Source organism: Neltuma alba, unplaced genomic scaffold (assembly GCF_004799145.2).
Source record: "Neltuma alba isolate B1F8T4 unplaced genomic scaffold, ASM479914v2 tig00011485_pilon, whole genome shotgun sequence".
Classification (NCBI taxonomy): Eukaryota; Viridiplantae; Streptophyta; class Magnoliopsida; order Fabales; family Fabaceae; genus Neltuma; species Neltuma alba.
This window is the reverse complement of record NW_021636154.1, coordinates 23407-40415: the sequence shown is the minus strand read 5'-3', so window position 1 is coordinate 40415 and position 17009 is coordinate 23407. Positions and strand designations below refer to the sequence as shown.

Genomic DNA, 17009 nt, shown 5'->3' with positions numbered 1-17009 from the left:
TACAATTAGATAGAAGAGTCTAATGGGAGCTACTGGGCTTTCTTATAGTCAAGTCAGAGTCGTGTGCAAATGTGCAGGATTGCACATAACCTTCATCGATTAGCATCAACATCCAAAACACATAGAAGCGACACGCCAATATTGATAGAGAAGCAGAACCAGTTGAAGAAAGAGCTCTCCTTCTCGGCGTCATCATCGAATTGGTCATGGCTGATGATAGAGAGCCACCTGCTTTTGACCAGGGGAGAGAAACCAAACGGTGTTTTGATAATTTATTAACGGAAGGATCTATGGCTTTAACGGAACAAAGTATAAGGGTTCAATAAAAAGAAATAAAACTGGAGGGACCTAATTCAAAATCCAATGAAACTATAAGGATTGACAAATCTATTTTCCCTTAAAACAATCAGCATACGGTTTTGACTTTGAGCATTGAATCCTTTTTCCCCGCCGTTTGAGCATTGAATCTGAGTTTAGAAAGATTTTCACCATTCATAAAGATAGAAAAGGTTTTAGTTCTATGAATATTAAATTTTAACAAGCCGTGACTCATTTCTCATACTACGTGCAATTACTGCAATATATAGATCCAAAACTAATTTTAATAAATGAAAGGCAGAATGACCAAAAAAAATCTCAAAAATTGCAAAATTTCAAATAAGGTATTTTTACAAAAATGTATTGTTATTTACAATTCAATTGTTGTCACAAATCTTGATTTAGAACTTTGCAATTTTCAATTTTTTTTTGTCATTCTCCTTAAATGAAAAGGGCGAGCAAGATTTTTTTTTTTAATTTATAACTAAACATGTTTTTTCGTATATTAAAACAAGGAATTTAAGTTGTGATGGCAGAAAAGAGGAATTTAAATTGTAATATTAATAACTTTGTTATGAATTTTATATTTCATGTTATCCTCCGATCTTTTATTTCACAGAAATGACATCATGCACATGAAACTCATAAATGCGGGGATTGCATGTGGAAGGGTTTTTTTTTTTTGGACCTTATATATGGAAGAGATTGAAGAAAGAGGAATATTGACAAAAAGATGGATTCATATAGCTATGTGCATCGTGCATATTCTTCCCCCATCGTTCATATCGCATCTCAGCCATTTCAAATCTTAAATGGCTCGATGTTTTATATTAAAATTTAGTACTTTTGCTTAAAAGGTGAACTGGGGTTCGCATGGATCCTATTACTAGGTATCTAAGTAATTGATGGGGCTCATGACTTTTCCTCCCAATAAAGATTTTTTTAACTTTTTATAAAAGCTGGGGTTCCGGTAGACTATTGGCTTGGAATCTAAAGAATGCAACAAAATCTCTATTAACCAATAAAGTGTTAGTTGATATGGTAAGCAATTTCATTTCAGTAGGGAAGAGAATATAAGTTCGAATATCAAAAAACACATTTATTGGAAGGGTTTTAATCTTAATGCTCTTGGCTCGACAAAAATTAATCTCAAATCCAAAGTGATTTGAAGATGCTTTAAATTACACCAAAAAAATCTCCATTAAAGATCCAAAAAGAAAACGGTGAGATAAAAATGATAAATTTGAATTTAGATAATTAAATAAAATGGCTAAGGCTAAGTAAGACTTAATACCTCACAGCTAGGACAGAAACAAGAAAAATAAAAAAAATTTTAAATAAACATATATAAAATATAATTATAAAAGAATCACATCCATATATGGACGGCAACCTTCGAAGTTTGTCTCATGGGAGAAGCATCAACAAGCCGGTTCACATGCTGAGATTCTGCCTGTGTGAGCAAAGTTATTAATTTCTTCTTCCTCGTCCTCTTCCTAAAATTAGCCAAAAACATTATTATTTTTCAAAGCTGAAAAATTGAAACTAAGCCAAGGTGTCTGAATCATCGGTCCTATCCAAAATTCTTCATCCATCGGTTGTTGTCACGGTATCTTTTTGTTATCAAAATGGGATATACCCTGTAATTATTATCTGCATTCACAGTGACGTCCTTTTCTTCCGAACTTACATACTAATATTTATGTATAATTCCAATGAGGAGCTTTTAAAACTGAATTGCCTTTTTAACAGAATACATGGATCTATCGATAAACGCAAATTCGCACGCATCACTTTTGTTGAAATTTCTTAATTATATATTCTGGTGGCGAAGAAAACAAGGCACTTTGCGTTGTGAAAATGACTTGAAAAGATACCCATTTACAAGGTTCATTTATGTTTTCCCCTTTCTTCTGGCACACAAAGTGGAATTATGTGTTTTTATTAATATATCATTATTTAGAATTGTATTGCAGATCAGATAAGGATCAATGCTTGTTATTTATCTTCATCTTCAAAAAGCTCTCTGTCTCTCTCATGGCGTATCTTGACTTTAACGGCCAAAAAAATAATTAAACATCAGGACGACACGAATATTTATTGTAGGTGGTTTAAAATATGTATTGGAAAAATGTAGGTTTAATTTCATCTAAAACAAACTCGTCTGCCTTATTTTGTTTTGAGGTTTCGTTTCAATTACAGAAAGCTAATGCAAGTTATGAAACTGTGCCATGTGATGTTCCTCAAACGATTACAGAAAAATGTAGGTTTAATCCCATCAAAGAACAAACTTGTCTGCCTTATTTTGTCTTGAGGTTTCGTTTCAATTACAGAAAGCTGATGCAAGTTATGAAGCTATGCCGTGTGGTGTTCCTCAAACAATTAGCTCTACTGAATTTCATATATATATATATATATATATATATTAGATGCATAGACACTTAAACTAATTATACATATTAATTAAAATGAGAATCCCAATTCGGATAATATGATAACGATAGGCCCCAAATTAAGCAGGTTAGGGATCATGTACCATTCCATCCGAGAGAGGCAGGCATATAGACAGAGTGCATGGAAGGGTGTGAGAGGAAGCATTTGATGGAAGATGAGATGCAATATGTATGTTGTGTTGTGTCGATGTTTATTACTTAAACATACTATCTTCGGTTCTAATTATAAGATCTTGTTTATAAACTATAAACAAGATCTTATAATTAGAACCAGAAGTAATATGATTATATTTTGTTTTATGGTTAAGGTTACTTTTTTTTAAATAAAAAATAAATTATACGACGTTGAACAATAAGAAACATAGAAATTACAAAACAAGCATACTTTTATAGTATCATCCGATATCAAATACTTTTCTTAGATCCTATTACCAGGTATCTAAGCAATTGATGGGGTTCATGACTTTTCCTTCCCACAAAAATTTTCGCTGTAAGACTCAGACTTAGGACCTAAAGGAATCTAAAAGAGGCCTTACACCGCTACTGCTAGATCAAACATAAACATTGATGAAAATAACAGTTGAAAATGTGGGTAACAACAAACTGTCAGAAAGAGGTTAAAAGATATTACTCCTCCGGTCCTTAATATAGGACCCAATTGGTGAGTTGGTTTTTATCCTAATAAGACCCATTTCTCATATTTATCAATTTTCTCTAAATTACCCCTATAGATACTCTTTCAACCATAATCAAGTAGAATAAGAAAATGAGGTATTAAAAAAGATGATTATGGTATTTTAGGAAAAACGTGTCACATTTCTTAAAATTAATTAACTTACCTAACTTCCTTAATCTAATCAAATTAGTTAAATGGGTCTTATATTAAGGACCGGAGGAGTATTACTCTAAGCATTAGCTGATCTTCTTCATATCCACATCCCCAAGAGGCTCCTAAATATCAAGTTGTCATACTTGAGTGGGTAAGGAAGCCCCCAAAAGGGTGAGTTTTGTTTGCATGCATTTGTCCAACGTATGACGTTAGCTCCTTCCCCTTCACATCATCATGCAAGTCTGACCACCACGTAAAATCACAGAATTCAAAACCCTACAATTTGTTGCTATTACCCACTCTTCGCTACGCACGCGTTGATTCACCATCATCACTCAAAACCACGTTTCAGTGTTGGGAATAGTAGTTCAGTACTCATGGCAAGTTTCAGATAAATGAATCTTATTAATTATTTACTCCTTTTAGCTCGTCAAAACATGAGGTTTGTGATCTGTTCTTGTCTCGCCATGCCATGCGCTAGGTTTTAATTTTCTTCGGGATACCCAGATAGCAGAAACCTTCCCTAGATATTTCTCAAGCTAAGGCACCTTAGAAGTAGAAACTCTGAACAAATAAACACGCACGTTTTAAATTTCCTCATTTGGCCTGAAAGTTCACTGAAGATTTCTTCATGCAAGTAACTAAATTAGTTTGTGATCCATGCATGATTAAAAGAAATTCACATTATATACGTGGACTAAAAGCTTTTGACTTAATTGATTTGCATTGTATAGAAACATAGTGCTATCCCCTGTCTTTAATATAAAAATTAGTTGAGGTCAGATTTGATCCTAAATATAAGATACTAATTCATTTTATCTCTCATCTCTCCAACCCCAAATATCCCTATTGATTGTAAGAAATTCTTACCAAAGAATAAATCCAATCATTCATGCAGCATGTGGTTAAAGAAGATAATTAAGGGTCAATTTAACCAATTATTTTTTTAATATTATTCCCAGTGCCACAGGATATGACTGATTAGCTGATATTTCAAACTTTAATGTTGGTTCATTCAAAACATATAAACCGATACCGAGAACTCCCATTAATAAAAAAAAGGGAACTTCCTGCAGTATGAAACTAGTTATCTGACTCTCTTATATTAAGGAATTAATATAGTATATATGAGGCTAAATTCTTAGAGATCTTGTCTTCAAGCAAGGTTGATTAAACCCGTCAATCAAATATTAGCCAAAAAAGGAAAAACTCATAAAATAACTGTACCAATCCTAAAAAGTTGGTTCACACACACAATTCAGTCCAAAGAAATCCGCTTTTTTAAATAATTACATCATTAAATACATTCAACATACTCCTCTAGTCCTTAATATAAGACCTATTTAACTAATTTAATTATATTTAAAAAGTTAGGTAAGTTAGTTAATTATAAAAAATATGACATGTTTTTCATAAAACACCATAATCATCTTTCTTAATATCTTTCTTCCTTCACTTATTTGATTATGGTTGGGGGAGTATTCATAAGGGTAATTCAGAAAAAAATTGATAAATATGAAAAATATGTCTTATATTTAAGATCAAAATTAACTTAACAATTAGCTCTTATAATAAGAACGGGAGGAGTATTTCAAAATCTTACCATCTTAATTTCACGTTAATTTCATGCAACACCATCATTCTTTAATTTGTTTATCATAGTTAATGAACCCAAAATTTGCATCATCCTTTGGTTTGATTCAAGGTTTGTCTGCAACCACAACAGTACTCTCTTCAGTCTTTTTGTCAAACGTCGAGTTCTTGCGGAGTTTGAAGTTGTGATGTAGTGCCCAGGAAATGCACAATGATTTTCAATGTATGCTTGAATCTTGAACATGTGAATCAACACCCGCATCACACATATAGTCATCACTCATTTCTTAGGTTACGTTCACGCCTCTAATTTGTTTTCTTCACTTCATTTTGGTCTGCTTTAAGATTTTTTGTCTTTAAAATGAGGATTAAAACCAAAATGAAATCAAATTTTAGGGATTGAAGATATATTAATCTTTCTTTGTTCACTATATTAATACTACACTAAACACTCATAAATTATAGGGACATATGAATCGATCTTATGTCCATGTGGCATCCATCAATGATAAGTAAACAATTTTTTTTGATAATAGTAAGTAAAAAGTAAATATATAAGGAAAAATAACCAAAAAAAATTCACCGAAATAGAAAAATTACAAATAAGAACCCATGACACCATTAGTATGGGTTTTGATAATAATATAATAGGCTTTGCCAATAATTTTTATAAACCGGTCCCTGTGTGTAATTTTTTTATTTCGGTGGTTTTTTTTAAAACTATTTTCCCAATAAATAATATCAAATAGTTTTAATGACATGCAATATATTGATATTGTTTCTTAGATTTTTATGAAATAAAAAATTAAATAAAGAAAAGCTCACACTAATCCCACAGAGCCCACGCGAAAACCTCTTACCTGTCTTTTCAGGCGATAGCCCAAATTGGCCCAAAACATTAATGGAATAATCCTCCACCCTCGTGGAAGAGACAGGACCACGAAACTAAATGTCGGTTCGATCATCCGGTCTCGAGTATCCACCCAATCGGCCGAACGGCCCAACTTCAATCGCAAGCGACTAGGCGCCGATCTCAGTGGTCCACCATGGCCGCCTTCCTCCTTACCTGCCTACGGCCTCTCTGAGACTTCTCCACTACATAGCCTTCAGCACGCTTGGTCCTCACCCTCACCGATGCATTGGAAGGCTTAGCTCATATTATTTCATGGATACCAGATGAGCAAAGGAACGTCCTTTACCAGTCTTGGTAAGTCCCTTTTTCATTGTCGTCTTCGCATACCCTTTTCTTCCATTGCTTCTCTTCCCAAGCCGATTACCGCGGAGCCCGAATCACCTGACCTTTCCTCCCAGCTCTTCAACTTCCTTTCTCATCCGAATTGGGAAAAAGATTCCTCTCTTCAAAAGTTAGTCCCGTTTATAACCCCATCCCATGTTTCTTCCGTCATTAACCTCAACCTCAATCCACATGTCGCGCTGGTCTTCTTCAGATGGATCGAGAAGAAACCTGGGTACAAGCACAATGTTCATTCTTATTCGTCTTTGCTTGTAACTCTGATCCGCCATGGGTTACTTCGTGCTGCGGAGAATATTCGGAATTCGATGATTAAATCATGTGATTCCATCGATGATGCAAGGCTAGTTTTGGATTTGTTACGAAGAATGAATACGAATGACGGCGGAGAACTGTCATATAAGCTTTCGCTTACTTCTTATAATAGGCTTCTAATATGCTTATCACAGTTTGTTATGATTGATGAAATGAAAATTTTGTATAAAGAGATGTTTGAAGATAAAATTTATCCGAATGCAATTACGTTAAATACAATGCTAAATGCATATTGCAAGTTGGGAAATATCATGGCGGCGAAACTGTATCTAACTAAGTTGCTGTGTGCTGGTTTCTGTCCGGATACATTCACCTACACTTCCTTGATATTGGGCCATTGTAGAAACAAAGCAGCAGGTGAAGCTTATAGAATTTTTCAGCTTATGCCTCAAATGGAATGTAAACGGAATGAAGTTACGTACAGTAATCTTATTCACGGCTTTTGTGAAGCCGATCAAATTGATGAGGCCCTCAAGCTTTTCTCACAGATGAAGGAGGACGGCTGTACTCCTGCAGTTCAAACATACACAGTTGTCATCGATGCTTTGTGTGGATTAGGTAAAGAAATGGAAGCTTTAAAGCTTTTTGAAGATATGGCAGAAAGAGGTTGCAAACCTAATGTTTATACTTACACTGTGTTAATCAATAATTTCTGTAAAAAAGGTAAGCTTGAAGAGGCCATGAATTTCTTGAACAAGATGCTGGAAAAAGGTTTAACCCCCAGTATTGTCACATTTAATGCTTTGATTGATGGGTATTGCAAACAGGGAATGATGGAGGATGCAATGGGTATCTTGAGTCGGATGGTATCAAATAACTGTAGTCCAGATGCACGTACATATAATGAGCTGATTTGTGGGTTTAGTAGGAACAAAAGTATGGATAGAGGAATGGCACTGCTTAACAAGATGTTTGAGAGGAAGTTGTCCCCAGATGCTATTACATATAACTCATTGATTCATGGGCTATGTAAGGCAGGTGTTGTAGATAGTGCTTCTCGGTTGTATAAATTGATGATAAAAGATGGCTTCAAGCCTGATCAGTGGACATTTGGTTCTCTTATCGATAGTCTGTGCAAAATAGGCAGAGTTGAAGAGGCTTATCAAATCTTTGAGTCCCTCAATGAAGATGACAAAGCAAATCAAGTAATTTATACTGCTTTGATTGATGGTTACTGCAAGGTTGGAAACATTGATGATGCTCATCTGTTGTTTGAAAGGATGCTTGCTGAGCAATGTCAGCCAAATTCAATCACTTACAATGTGCTGATAGATGGTTTGCGCAAATACAAAACTTTGGAAGAAGCATCGTGTCTGGCATCTAACATGGTAAAGTTTGATCTGCAGCCCACTGTTTATACCTATACAATGCTGATTGAAGAAGTGTTGAAGGAAGGTGACTTTGACAATGCTGATAGAATTTTTAACCAAATGATTTCATCAGGATGTCAGCCCAATCTGTTCACGTATACAGCATTTATTAAGGCATATTGCTGCCAGAGAAGAATGAAAGAGGCTGAAGATATGGTGGTTAAGATGAAAAAAGAGAGCATAGTGCCTGACCATTTTATTTACAATTTATTAATTGGTGCATATGGATGCATGGGACTACTGGATAGTGCATTTGGTGTTCTCAAGTGCATGTTTGACGCTGGTTGTGAGCCTTCTCGTCAAACATATTTTTATCTTTTGAAGCTTCTAATAAATGAGAAGGATAACAAGGAAGGTAGCAGGACTGTGGCATTTGCTTCAAGCTTTAATGCTTTCTTAGTTGAGATTGATGATTTATGGAAAGCAATTGATTTTGAAATCACATCTGTGCTTTTTGAGAAAATGATTTGGTGTGGCTGTGTGCCTAATTACAACACTTACAGCAAGCTTATTCAAGGACTTTGCAAAGTGGAGTCTTTGGCTGTGGCCCTCAGGTTATGGAATCATATGAGAGAAAGTGGGATTTCTCCAACTGAAATTATTCACAATACTCTTCTAAGTGGTTGTTGCAGGATGGAAATGTATGGGGAAGCAGTGAACTTGTTAGATTCTATGATTGAGTGTGGCCATTTAGCACATCTGGAGTCTTATAAGCTTCTTATCTGTTGGCTATTTGAACAAGGAAACAAGGACAAGGCCGAGGCAGTGTTTTGTAGTTTGATCCACCTTCAGTATAACTATGATGAAGTCGTTTGGAAAGTTCTAATTGATGGGTTGCTTAAGAAGGGTTATATTGATCAATGCCCAAAGCTGCTAAGCCTCATGATGAAGAATGGTTGCCGGTTACATCCTGAGACATACTCTATGTTAACTAACTCAGGGATTATACAGGATTTGATGTAGTGATTATTTGTTCATTTTTGCACCATAATGGAATAAAGGAAAGGAGGCTTTCCTATGATCTTTCTTGGTGATTTGGCTAAAGTTATACGGATGAACGCAACACCTGAATTTTTGTAATGCATATTATTTTGTATAGATGGAAAATTGCTGTACTTTGTATCAGCAAGTGAGCAGCTAATATTCTTGAAACGCAGTGACAATATTATGTGCTTGTTCGCAGTCAACTGTTACTGCAGCAGCCACTCAGCTTGATGAATCTGCAAAGGATCAAGAGGCAAGTGACTATTTGAATTCTCAAATTTCATTCACTCATTCTCTTATGTGCTGTTCCACCTTTTCCTTGCTCTGTGCTAGAACTGACGTATGTGTATGATAAATTTCTATTTAATATGAAATGCTACTGACTCTTTCGTTTAGTGGGTGAGTGCACATGCTCAGAACATTGATCCTTCTTTGATGTAAACAGGATGAATTTGTCTTCTGGTTAAAAAAAAAAAAAAAAAGACGATGAATTTGTCATAAACAGACTGAAAAGTCCCCCCCCCCCGGGATATACGTAATTGCTAGTGAGGTTCAGGGTTTTAATTTGATATAGAATATGAGGAAAAGAAATTTGATGTGGAATATAAGGGAGATATTTTAGAAAGAGATAGAGAATGAGAACAGTAGCTAGAGAGAATGGAAGAAAAAGGAATTAGCCAGTGAGTTCAGGCTTTTGTGAACCTTTCTTTCATAGTAAGAACCTAGGAGAACATAATAATGCCTAACGCTTATAGAATAATTGAAGAATAAATCCAAAACCGTATCTCCCTAATTATGTACAATAAACCCTAGTCAATAGCACATCATTCACATTCAACTGTTTTGGACCAAAGGGTGGATGTAAACTGTTTTCAACACATAAGGTGGGTGATTGGCCTACCAAAGTGAAGCATCTGCTTGTCGACTTTGGAAGAAGAATGGATAAACAAATGCCTTTGCTCAAAGGTGGAGTTTGACTGACTTAGCTGCATTGTGAAGATTTTTCATTTCTGCTCAATATAAAAAATTGAGACTAGCAATGCTATAGGCAGTAAATGTTGAGTGTTTAAGATGAATGTGTGGGCATAAAATTAAAAACAATATCTGCAATGATTGTATACGAGGAAAAGTTGGTATGGCGTCTACTAAAGGAAGATGGTAGAAAATTAATTAAGGTGGTTTGGATATTTACAAAATAAAGGCTACTAGAAGTGTAGAAGAGTTGAGCAGATAACCTTTATCCCTATGAAAAGATGTGGAGGGGCTCCAAGAACGATACTCAAGGAAGTTATCAAATGGAATCTCATGATGAATGATACATCTAAAAAGTGAGTTGTTAATAAAGCACAATAGTAGCATTTGATCCATGGAGCAAACCTGGCTTAGTAAGGTCAGGCTACCTCTTGTTGTTGACTTGCACTTGGTCTTTGCAGCCCATAATTATCCAATTCTAACCACACCCCCCCCCCCCAAAGCAACAATAATTTTCCCCTTGGTGAAGATCTTTTATTTCGATTGCAACTTGGGATCGACATATGTAAACCTTACTTTTTGCTTGTTGAGGTTTTCTGAATCCTAGACTATGATTGCAGGATCAAGAATTAGCTTTAGTGAAAGTTCAATATGTACTAGCAGAATCCATTTTAAATCGTAGTTACTGGAGAGAACTTGAATCTACCTTTGTCTCTTCAGAGCAAACGATTTTCATATCAATACAGTGTAGATATTTGTGCTTTGATGTCGCTCTCATCATTGTTATTTCGTTCGTTGTCAAACGAGGTTGTTTGGACTTTGGTGGGGCAAACCACACTTTGCCTGAAACTTTTGTTGCGTGACAGTGTGTTGGGTAATGCTGCAGTAGAGGAAATACACTGGAATTTTTTTCCCCACTGTGAGAGTCATATTTAAAAAAATTTCAGTTTTTCGTTATTTTCATTACACTGAGCCTGTTGGCACTATTTTAGCAATATATTTTGGAAGCTCTTCAGGTCATTATACACTTTTCCTTACTCCTCCTGAGCATATTATTTCAGGTAACTTGTAGCTTTTGCACTTTTCTTGTTTGATGATGGATATGTAATACAATAATCTTTTCCTCTGAAGAATGTGAAAGAATGGTAATATTTTGCATAGTTGGGACTGTGACATCTTGATCGCAAGACAACTGCGGGCTCCTGAAGTTGCTAATATGAAATATCGTTTTTCAGGACTGGGAAACATCAACTGTTGGCAACGAAACTACAGGATCCCATGGTGAAGTCTTTTGGATCCTACAAAGGCTGAACTTGAATCAGTATTCATAAATCATGGCATATGATTTGGGGGGGGGGGGGAGTGGGACTGGTCCAAAGGCGATAGTGATGCAGTTCAGGTTATTTGGTTTAGTGCATGACTGAGGCTGAAGATTGGAATACCAGAGAGGCGCTTTATATGTGTTTCGGGATGGCAGAAGCTTTGATGCATTTAGCATTTGTTAAATGTACATGCATATTCTTTGTAAATTTATTCAAATGAAAACCACACTAATTAGTGAGGTAAATACTTAACCTAGGAAATCCTGCACCTTTTTTGCAAGGACTTGGTGGCCGGGTGCACGCATATTTTGGTTACTGATCTATCTTAATTTGTTTTTTCCTTGCACGGTTTCATATTGGGGCCCGGAATTCCTGAAAAAAAGATTCAGTGGCCAAGTTTTCGCAGAAACTTGCTTCTCCAGGTGGAGTTAGCGCTTCACTAATTGCTATTTGTTATCGAAGCATTTGTTTTTAAGATTTTAGACAAACAATTGGTCTCATCATTCATAGATTTGTCTGTGTGTGTGTGTGTGTTAAATTTTCGTTTATCTGTTTGGTCATGTTTCTTATTGGGAGGATATCATTCAAGAACCTGCAAAACATTCTAAAATTATTCTGCAGGCTTAAGGACGAAACTGAAAATAAGTTTGCATTTGAAATAACTAAAATACCCCTTACTTATTAGTAGCCGCCAGAGTCGTCGCTGGTGGCCAGGTTATTTGTTGGGTTAGGATGTACGTTGATTATTTAGGCTTCGTTTGGATTGCCGTTACAAACGCTAAAGGGCCCTAAGAAATTATGAAACCAAGGTTTGCAACTAAACTGAAGATAAATGGTTGTTTGGTTGGGACAATCGACCCAACCAACTTCTGAGGCAAACGGTAAACATTGGAAACACTGAGCGGAGCTACTTTTGGGGCATTTGGAACTAAGATCTATCGTTATGGAGCATTAATTGAATCATAAAAATATGACCTGCCAGTTTTAATCCTCCCTACATTTCCCCTCCCCTGAATCCACCTTCACTTTTAGGTCACTCCCTCTGTAGAGCTCACTATAGTCGCTAGGTATTCCATCTTCACCGTCACCGGCTGCTCTCGCCGGTGCTTCTCCGTCTGTGACTGTCACCGATGCTTCTCCCTCCTTCACTCTCTCCATTTTCTCCCACATGGCCGCGTGTTCTCCCCTACTCTTCTCCCTTATGCTCCCATTTTCTTCTTCCATTTCAGGTGGTCCTCCGGTTGTTCGACAGAGCTCGCAATTTCATTCATCGTTGGATGTGCCAGAGATCAGCTGGAGTTGATTTGTTGCAGATTGGTGTGGTCTTCTCTCAGATCTTCATTTCATCCTCAGTGAGTTGGTTTCACCGGATCTATTGAGCTTCACCATCCTTCATCGATGTGTAGCTATGCTTCCCGTAGATCCGGCCATCTCTGCTCCATTTGATTTTTGCTTCACTCGATTTACAGAGGCTGCCTCAACTTAGACACAAGTCTTCAACTCTCTTCTGCTTTACTCAATTTACCGTGTCCATTGAAGTCGGCACTTCTCCCTCCGTCACTCTCTTCTGCTTGGGGCTGTTTGAAAGTCTTCAACTTGCAGCTTCAACTAGCAGGTAAGGTCACCTATGTGTGATGCATATATATATACATATATATTTGAGATGGACTGAGATTTGGTACAGAAACTCTTGCCATGTTTGAGTTCTAATTGTTATTCTCTTTTTCTTTTAGATACATTGTGAAAGCAGAGGGCAAGTTTTGTGCCTCTCGATTGCTACTGCTTCTATCTATTTAGCTTCACTCTCCTTCAAACTCCTCTGCTCCTCTGAAAGTGGTTTTTGGTTTTAATTCTCTTGTAGTATTTGATGAATTTGCTAATTTTTGTGTTCTGTTGTTTGTGATGAATTTGCTATTTTTGATCTTGCATGTTGTTTGTGATGAATTTGCTTTTTGATCTTGCATGTTGTTTGTGATGAATTTGCTATTTTTGATCTTGCATGTTGTTTGTGATGAATTTGCTTCACTCTCCTTCCACTCGGTGCTACTGCTTCTCTGCGTTTGACTTGTGTTGTTTGACTTCTACTTCACTTGAAATGCTGCTAGGAGCCATTCTAGGAATATAATCAATCTTGAATGTCAGACTTGTGCCAGAGGGGTTTAACTTCGAATTTGTTTTCCTTTTTCAGAATATAAAATAGTTTTTTTTTCTTATTTGTTTTAGCATGTTGTAAACTCTGTTATTTTCAATATATCATTCCTAGAATACGTGGGACTTATTATTCAAGGAATTCATTTAGAATTTTGTGCTCTCAGTGAAGAGGGATGTGGTTGGGCTACCCTATGGCGTATAAAGTGGATAAGATATATGAACATTATTAGTTTAAAAATGCATTGATTGATTGCTTCTAAAAAAAAAGGTTTAAGTAGACACTGTTAATTGTGGGTTTGTTCTTGTGTGTTACTGCTTGATTCTAAACTTATTGTGGATTTGATACATATGTAATTTCATCAAGAACAATAAGTAACGATAAAGGCAAAGCGCATTGGGATGTAAGCACTACTGGTGTTTTTCTCAAAATATGCATGGACCAAATTTATAACAAACATCGTCAAAGATCCTCATTTACAAAGCAAGGCTAGGACAACATTCACAAAACATTCAATGAAAACACAGGGAAAGGAGATGAGAAAAGATAGCTGAAAAATAGGTCGGATAACTTGAGGAAAGAGTGGAAGGCATTTGAGCAGCGAATTGGTAAGGAGACTGGTATAAGGTGGGACCCTGAAAGGAACACAGTGGTTTGGGAAGAAGGTTCAGGGGACAGTGAAGACGGGCTTTTAGGTGTTACCACTGGACGCCGTGCAGGAGTTTCAAACGATTTGGACAGCATCAATTTAACTGCAAACACATGAAACACTGCACCTAGTATACCTAGTGGTTCAGAGAGTCAAGGGAAGAGGAAGAGAGGTGGAGGGTTGGATAAGCACAAGAAGCAAAAAATGCCAGCGACAAAAAGAATAGCAGATGCAGTAAGCTTGATTAAGAAGGCTTCAATTAGTACAGCAGCGACAGTAAACAAAATCTCCAATAGTGATAACACTACTGAGCTGACCACTTATCTGCTGAGTATGGAGGAAATTGTTAGTGACACTCATCTTTGTATCGTGTTGTAATCTGCTGGCAAACAAGACTTTCAGGGACATATATGCTGGTCTGAGAGAAAATCGGGAGGTATTAGTGGCTTGGTTGAAGCAGAATGCTAAAAATCCACCGCCATATGCTACACCCAGGAATCCTTGAGTTGTGCCAGGGGACTTGTTATGACTTCTGTTTTTCTACCTTAATGTACTATTATGTGTTATGTGTTATGATGATGTATTTAATGACAAGGTTTAATGTTGTGTGTTTCGTGACTATGTTTAATGACTAAGTTTAATGTTGTGTGTTTTATGACTATGTTTAATTATTATGTTAAAGTTTAATGACAATTTGTGTATTATCTTTTCTTTTCTTTTCTTTTTTGTGAAAATTTTACTTACATTTAGTATTTATCGATTCACAGGTAACACACATTTATTATGTTTGATTCAAAGGAGGGTTGGGGCGAGGGTTGAGAGGATGATGGGGGAGACGAATGGTCTCAATTACTTCCCGCTTTACATGAACACACAACACAATTATCAAAGCTAAGTGTGTTAATGAATCAATATGTGACACCTTTTCTGTGCAAATAGCCATGTAGAACTAGTGAACAAACTGGTTATTTGTGGGTTCAAGAACTTTTAGACGGGCATGAAGGATGGTCTAAGGATATGTTTTGAATTCAAACAGAGACATTCCATCGGTTATGTTCTAAATTAGTTGAACATTGGCTATAAAATACTAAGTACATAGGTGTCTATGAATCTGTTGACATGTTCTTGAATACAATTGCGCATGGCTAGTGTAATAGGATGATTCAGGAAAGGTTTCAGCATTCAGGAGAAACTGTTAGTCGGTATTTTCATAGAGTGTTGGCTGCTTGCCTCAATTTATCTCGAGAAAATATCAGGCAAACTAATCCTATATTTTCCTATTATCACCCAAAAATAGCAAATGATCCATGATACTTCCCATTTTTTAGGGATGCAATTGGAACAATTGATAGTACTCACATAAACTGTAAGGTTAGTCAAGCTAGGCAAGACAAATATATCAATAGGAAGGGATTTCCTAGTCAAAATGTCATGGTCGTATGTGACTGGAATATGTGCTTTACGTTCATGTTGGCGTGTTGGCGGGCTAGGAAGGTAGTGCATATGATGCTTGTGTCTTTCATTCTACTATATCAACTCCATCCATGAATTTTCCTCATCCACCTAAAGGTATATTTCTTTAATTTCCAAATTAATTATTTTAAATTCAACTTCACTTGTATTATTTTCACCTCAACATAATTGAGTCATGATTTTTTAGGAAAATATTTCACCTCAACCTTGGCTCGTACAGACGTGAGCGCTATCACCTTTTAGACTTTAATCGTCACCCAGGATTTACAAATCACAATGAGGCCTTCAATTATTATCATTCAAGTTTGAGATCCACTATTGGAGTGTGGAAGAATAGGTTTGTAATCTTAAGAAACATGTCCAGATTCAAGTTTCAAACATAGGTCTGCATAGTTTGTGCCACAATGGCTTCCTATAATTTTATCAGGCAAAATTCTCCAACTGATGACCGCTTTATAGAAGCTGAACATGGAAGTGTAATAGATGAAGACAATAATCATGCAGCTGGTAAGGCATCTTCGTCAAGTTTAACATCTACCGCACAAAGGAATCGTGTTTGTGGCTTAATTAGGGACCGAATTGTGCAAAGATTACTATCTAATTAGTTATGTGATTTCATTTACTTTAATTAGAGACTAAATGAATTTTAATTTATATTCATATTTGTCCATTATCTATATTTAATTAATTACCTACAATGTGTTTTTAAATTTTTCTCCGTAACAAATATTTTTATTTTATAATTTCACAAATAAACATGTTTATATTTTATCATAATAATTTTATATATTTTTTTAAACTATTATCATATTAAAAACATAAAATTTCAAAAACCATTATTTAATAAAGTCCATGCCTTTTTTAGTCATTTTACAACTAAACTAACTTTTTTATTAATCATCCAAACAACTTTTAACTTTTTCAACTGACTTTTTAAAAGTACCTATCTAAACATATCCTAACTAACTTTTACTCTAACTTCAGTTACAAAAGTCAGTTGAGTTAGAAGTCAATTTTGTCCAACTCCAATCCAAATATACCCTTAGTTAGCCTCAACCTGACGATGAGTCGGTGGCCTAAAGTGAGAGATATGATGTGAGTGTGCTTGGGCTCGTATTGGGCCCCTTAATTAACCGCTTAACTCCCTTCATATCTGTCACTTTAGGCCCAATAGGAGATGAGAGCATTGGTTGTTTCTCCCCTGTTCTATTCCCAAAATTATTAACTCAACTCATAGTCAAATTTATCCCTGTCTTTCGCACGCTCATCTTTACAATTATTTAACTTAAGAACATATTGACAAGCTGGGTTTTATTGGTCAAGGTTTGAG

At 35.9% G+C, this 17009-nt stretch overlaps 1 protein-coding gene and 1 long non-coding RNA gene across 2 annotated transcripts; both read left to right on the top strand.

Annotated features, from left to right (window-relative positions):
• The first annotated feature begins 6182 nt into the window (after positions 1–6182).
• Positions 6183–9365, top strand: LOC114714073 (pentatricopeptide repeat-containing protein At5g65560). The gene has a single exon (XM_028898763.1). It carries the CDS (start codon positions 6370–6372, stop codon positions 9091–9093), a length of 2724 nt encoding a protein of 907 aa, XP_028754596.1. The 5' UTR covers positions 6183–6369; the 3' UTR covers positions 9094–9365.
• Positions 9366–11015: 1650 nt separating this feature from the next.
• Positions 11016–11906, top strand: LOC114714080 (uncharacterized). Its single transcript, XR_003737405.1, has 2 exons — positions 11016–11231; positions 11322–11906. It is a non-coding gene; the product is annotated as an uncharacterized LOC114714080 (long non-coding RNA).
• Positions 11907–17009: the final 5103 nt, after the last annotated feature.

Coding starts and splice junctions, on each gene's coding strand:
- LOC114714073 (XM_028898763.1), top strand. CDS start 6,370: ATGAGCAAAGGAACGTCCTTTACCAGTCTTGGTAAGTCCCTTTTTCAT.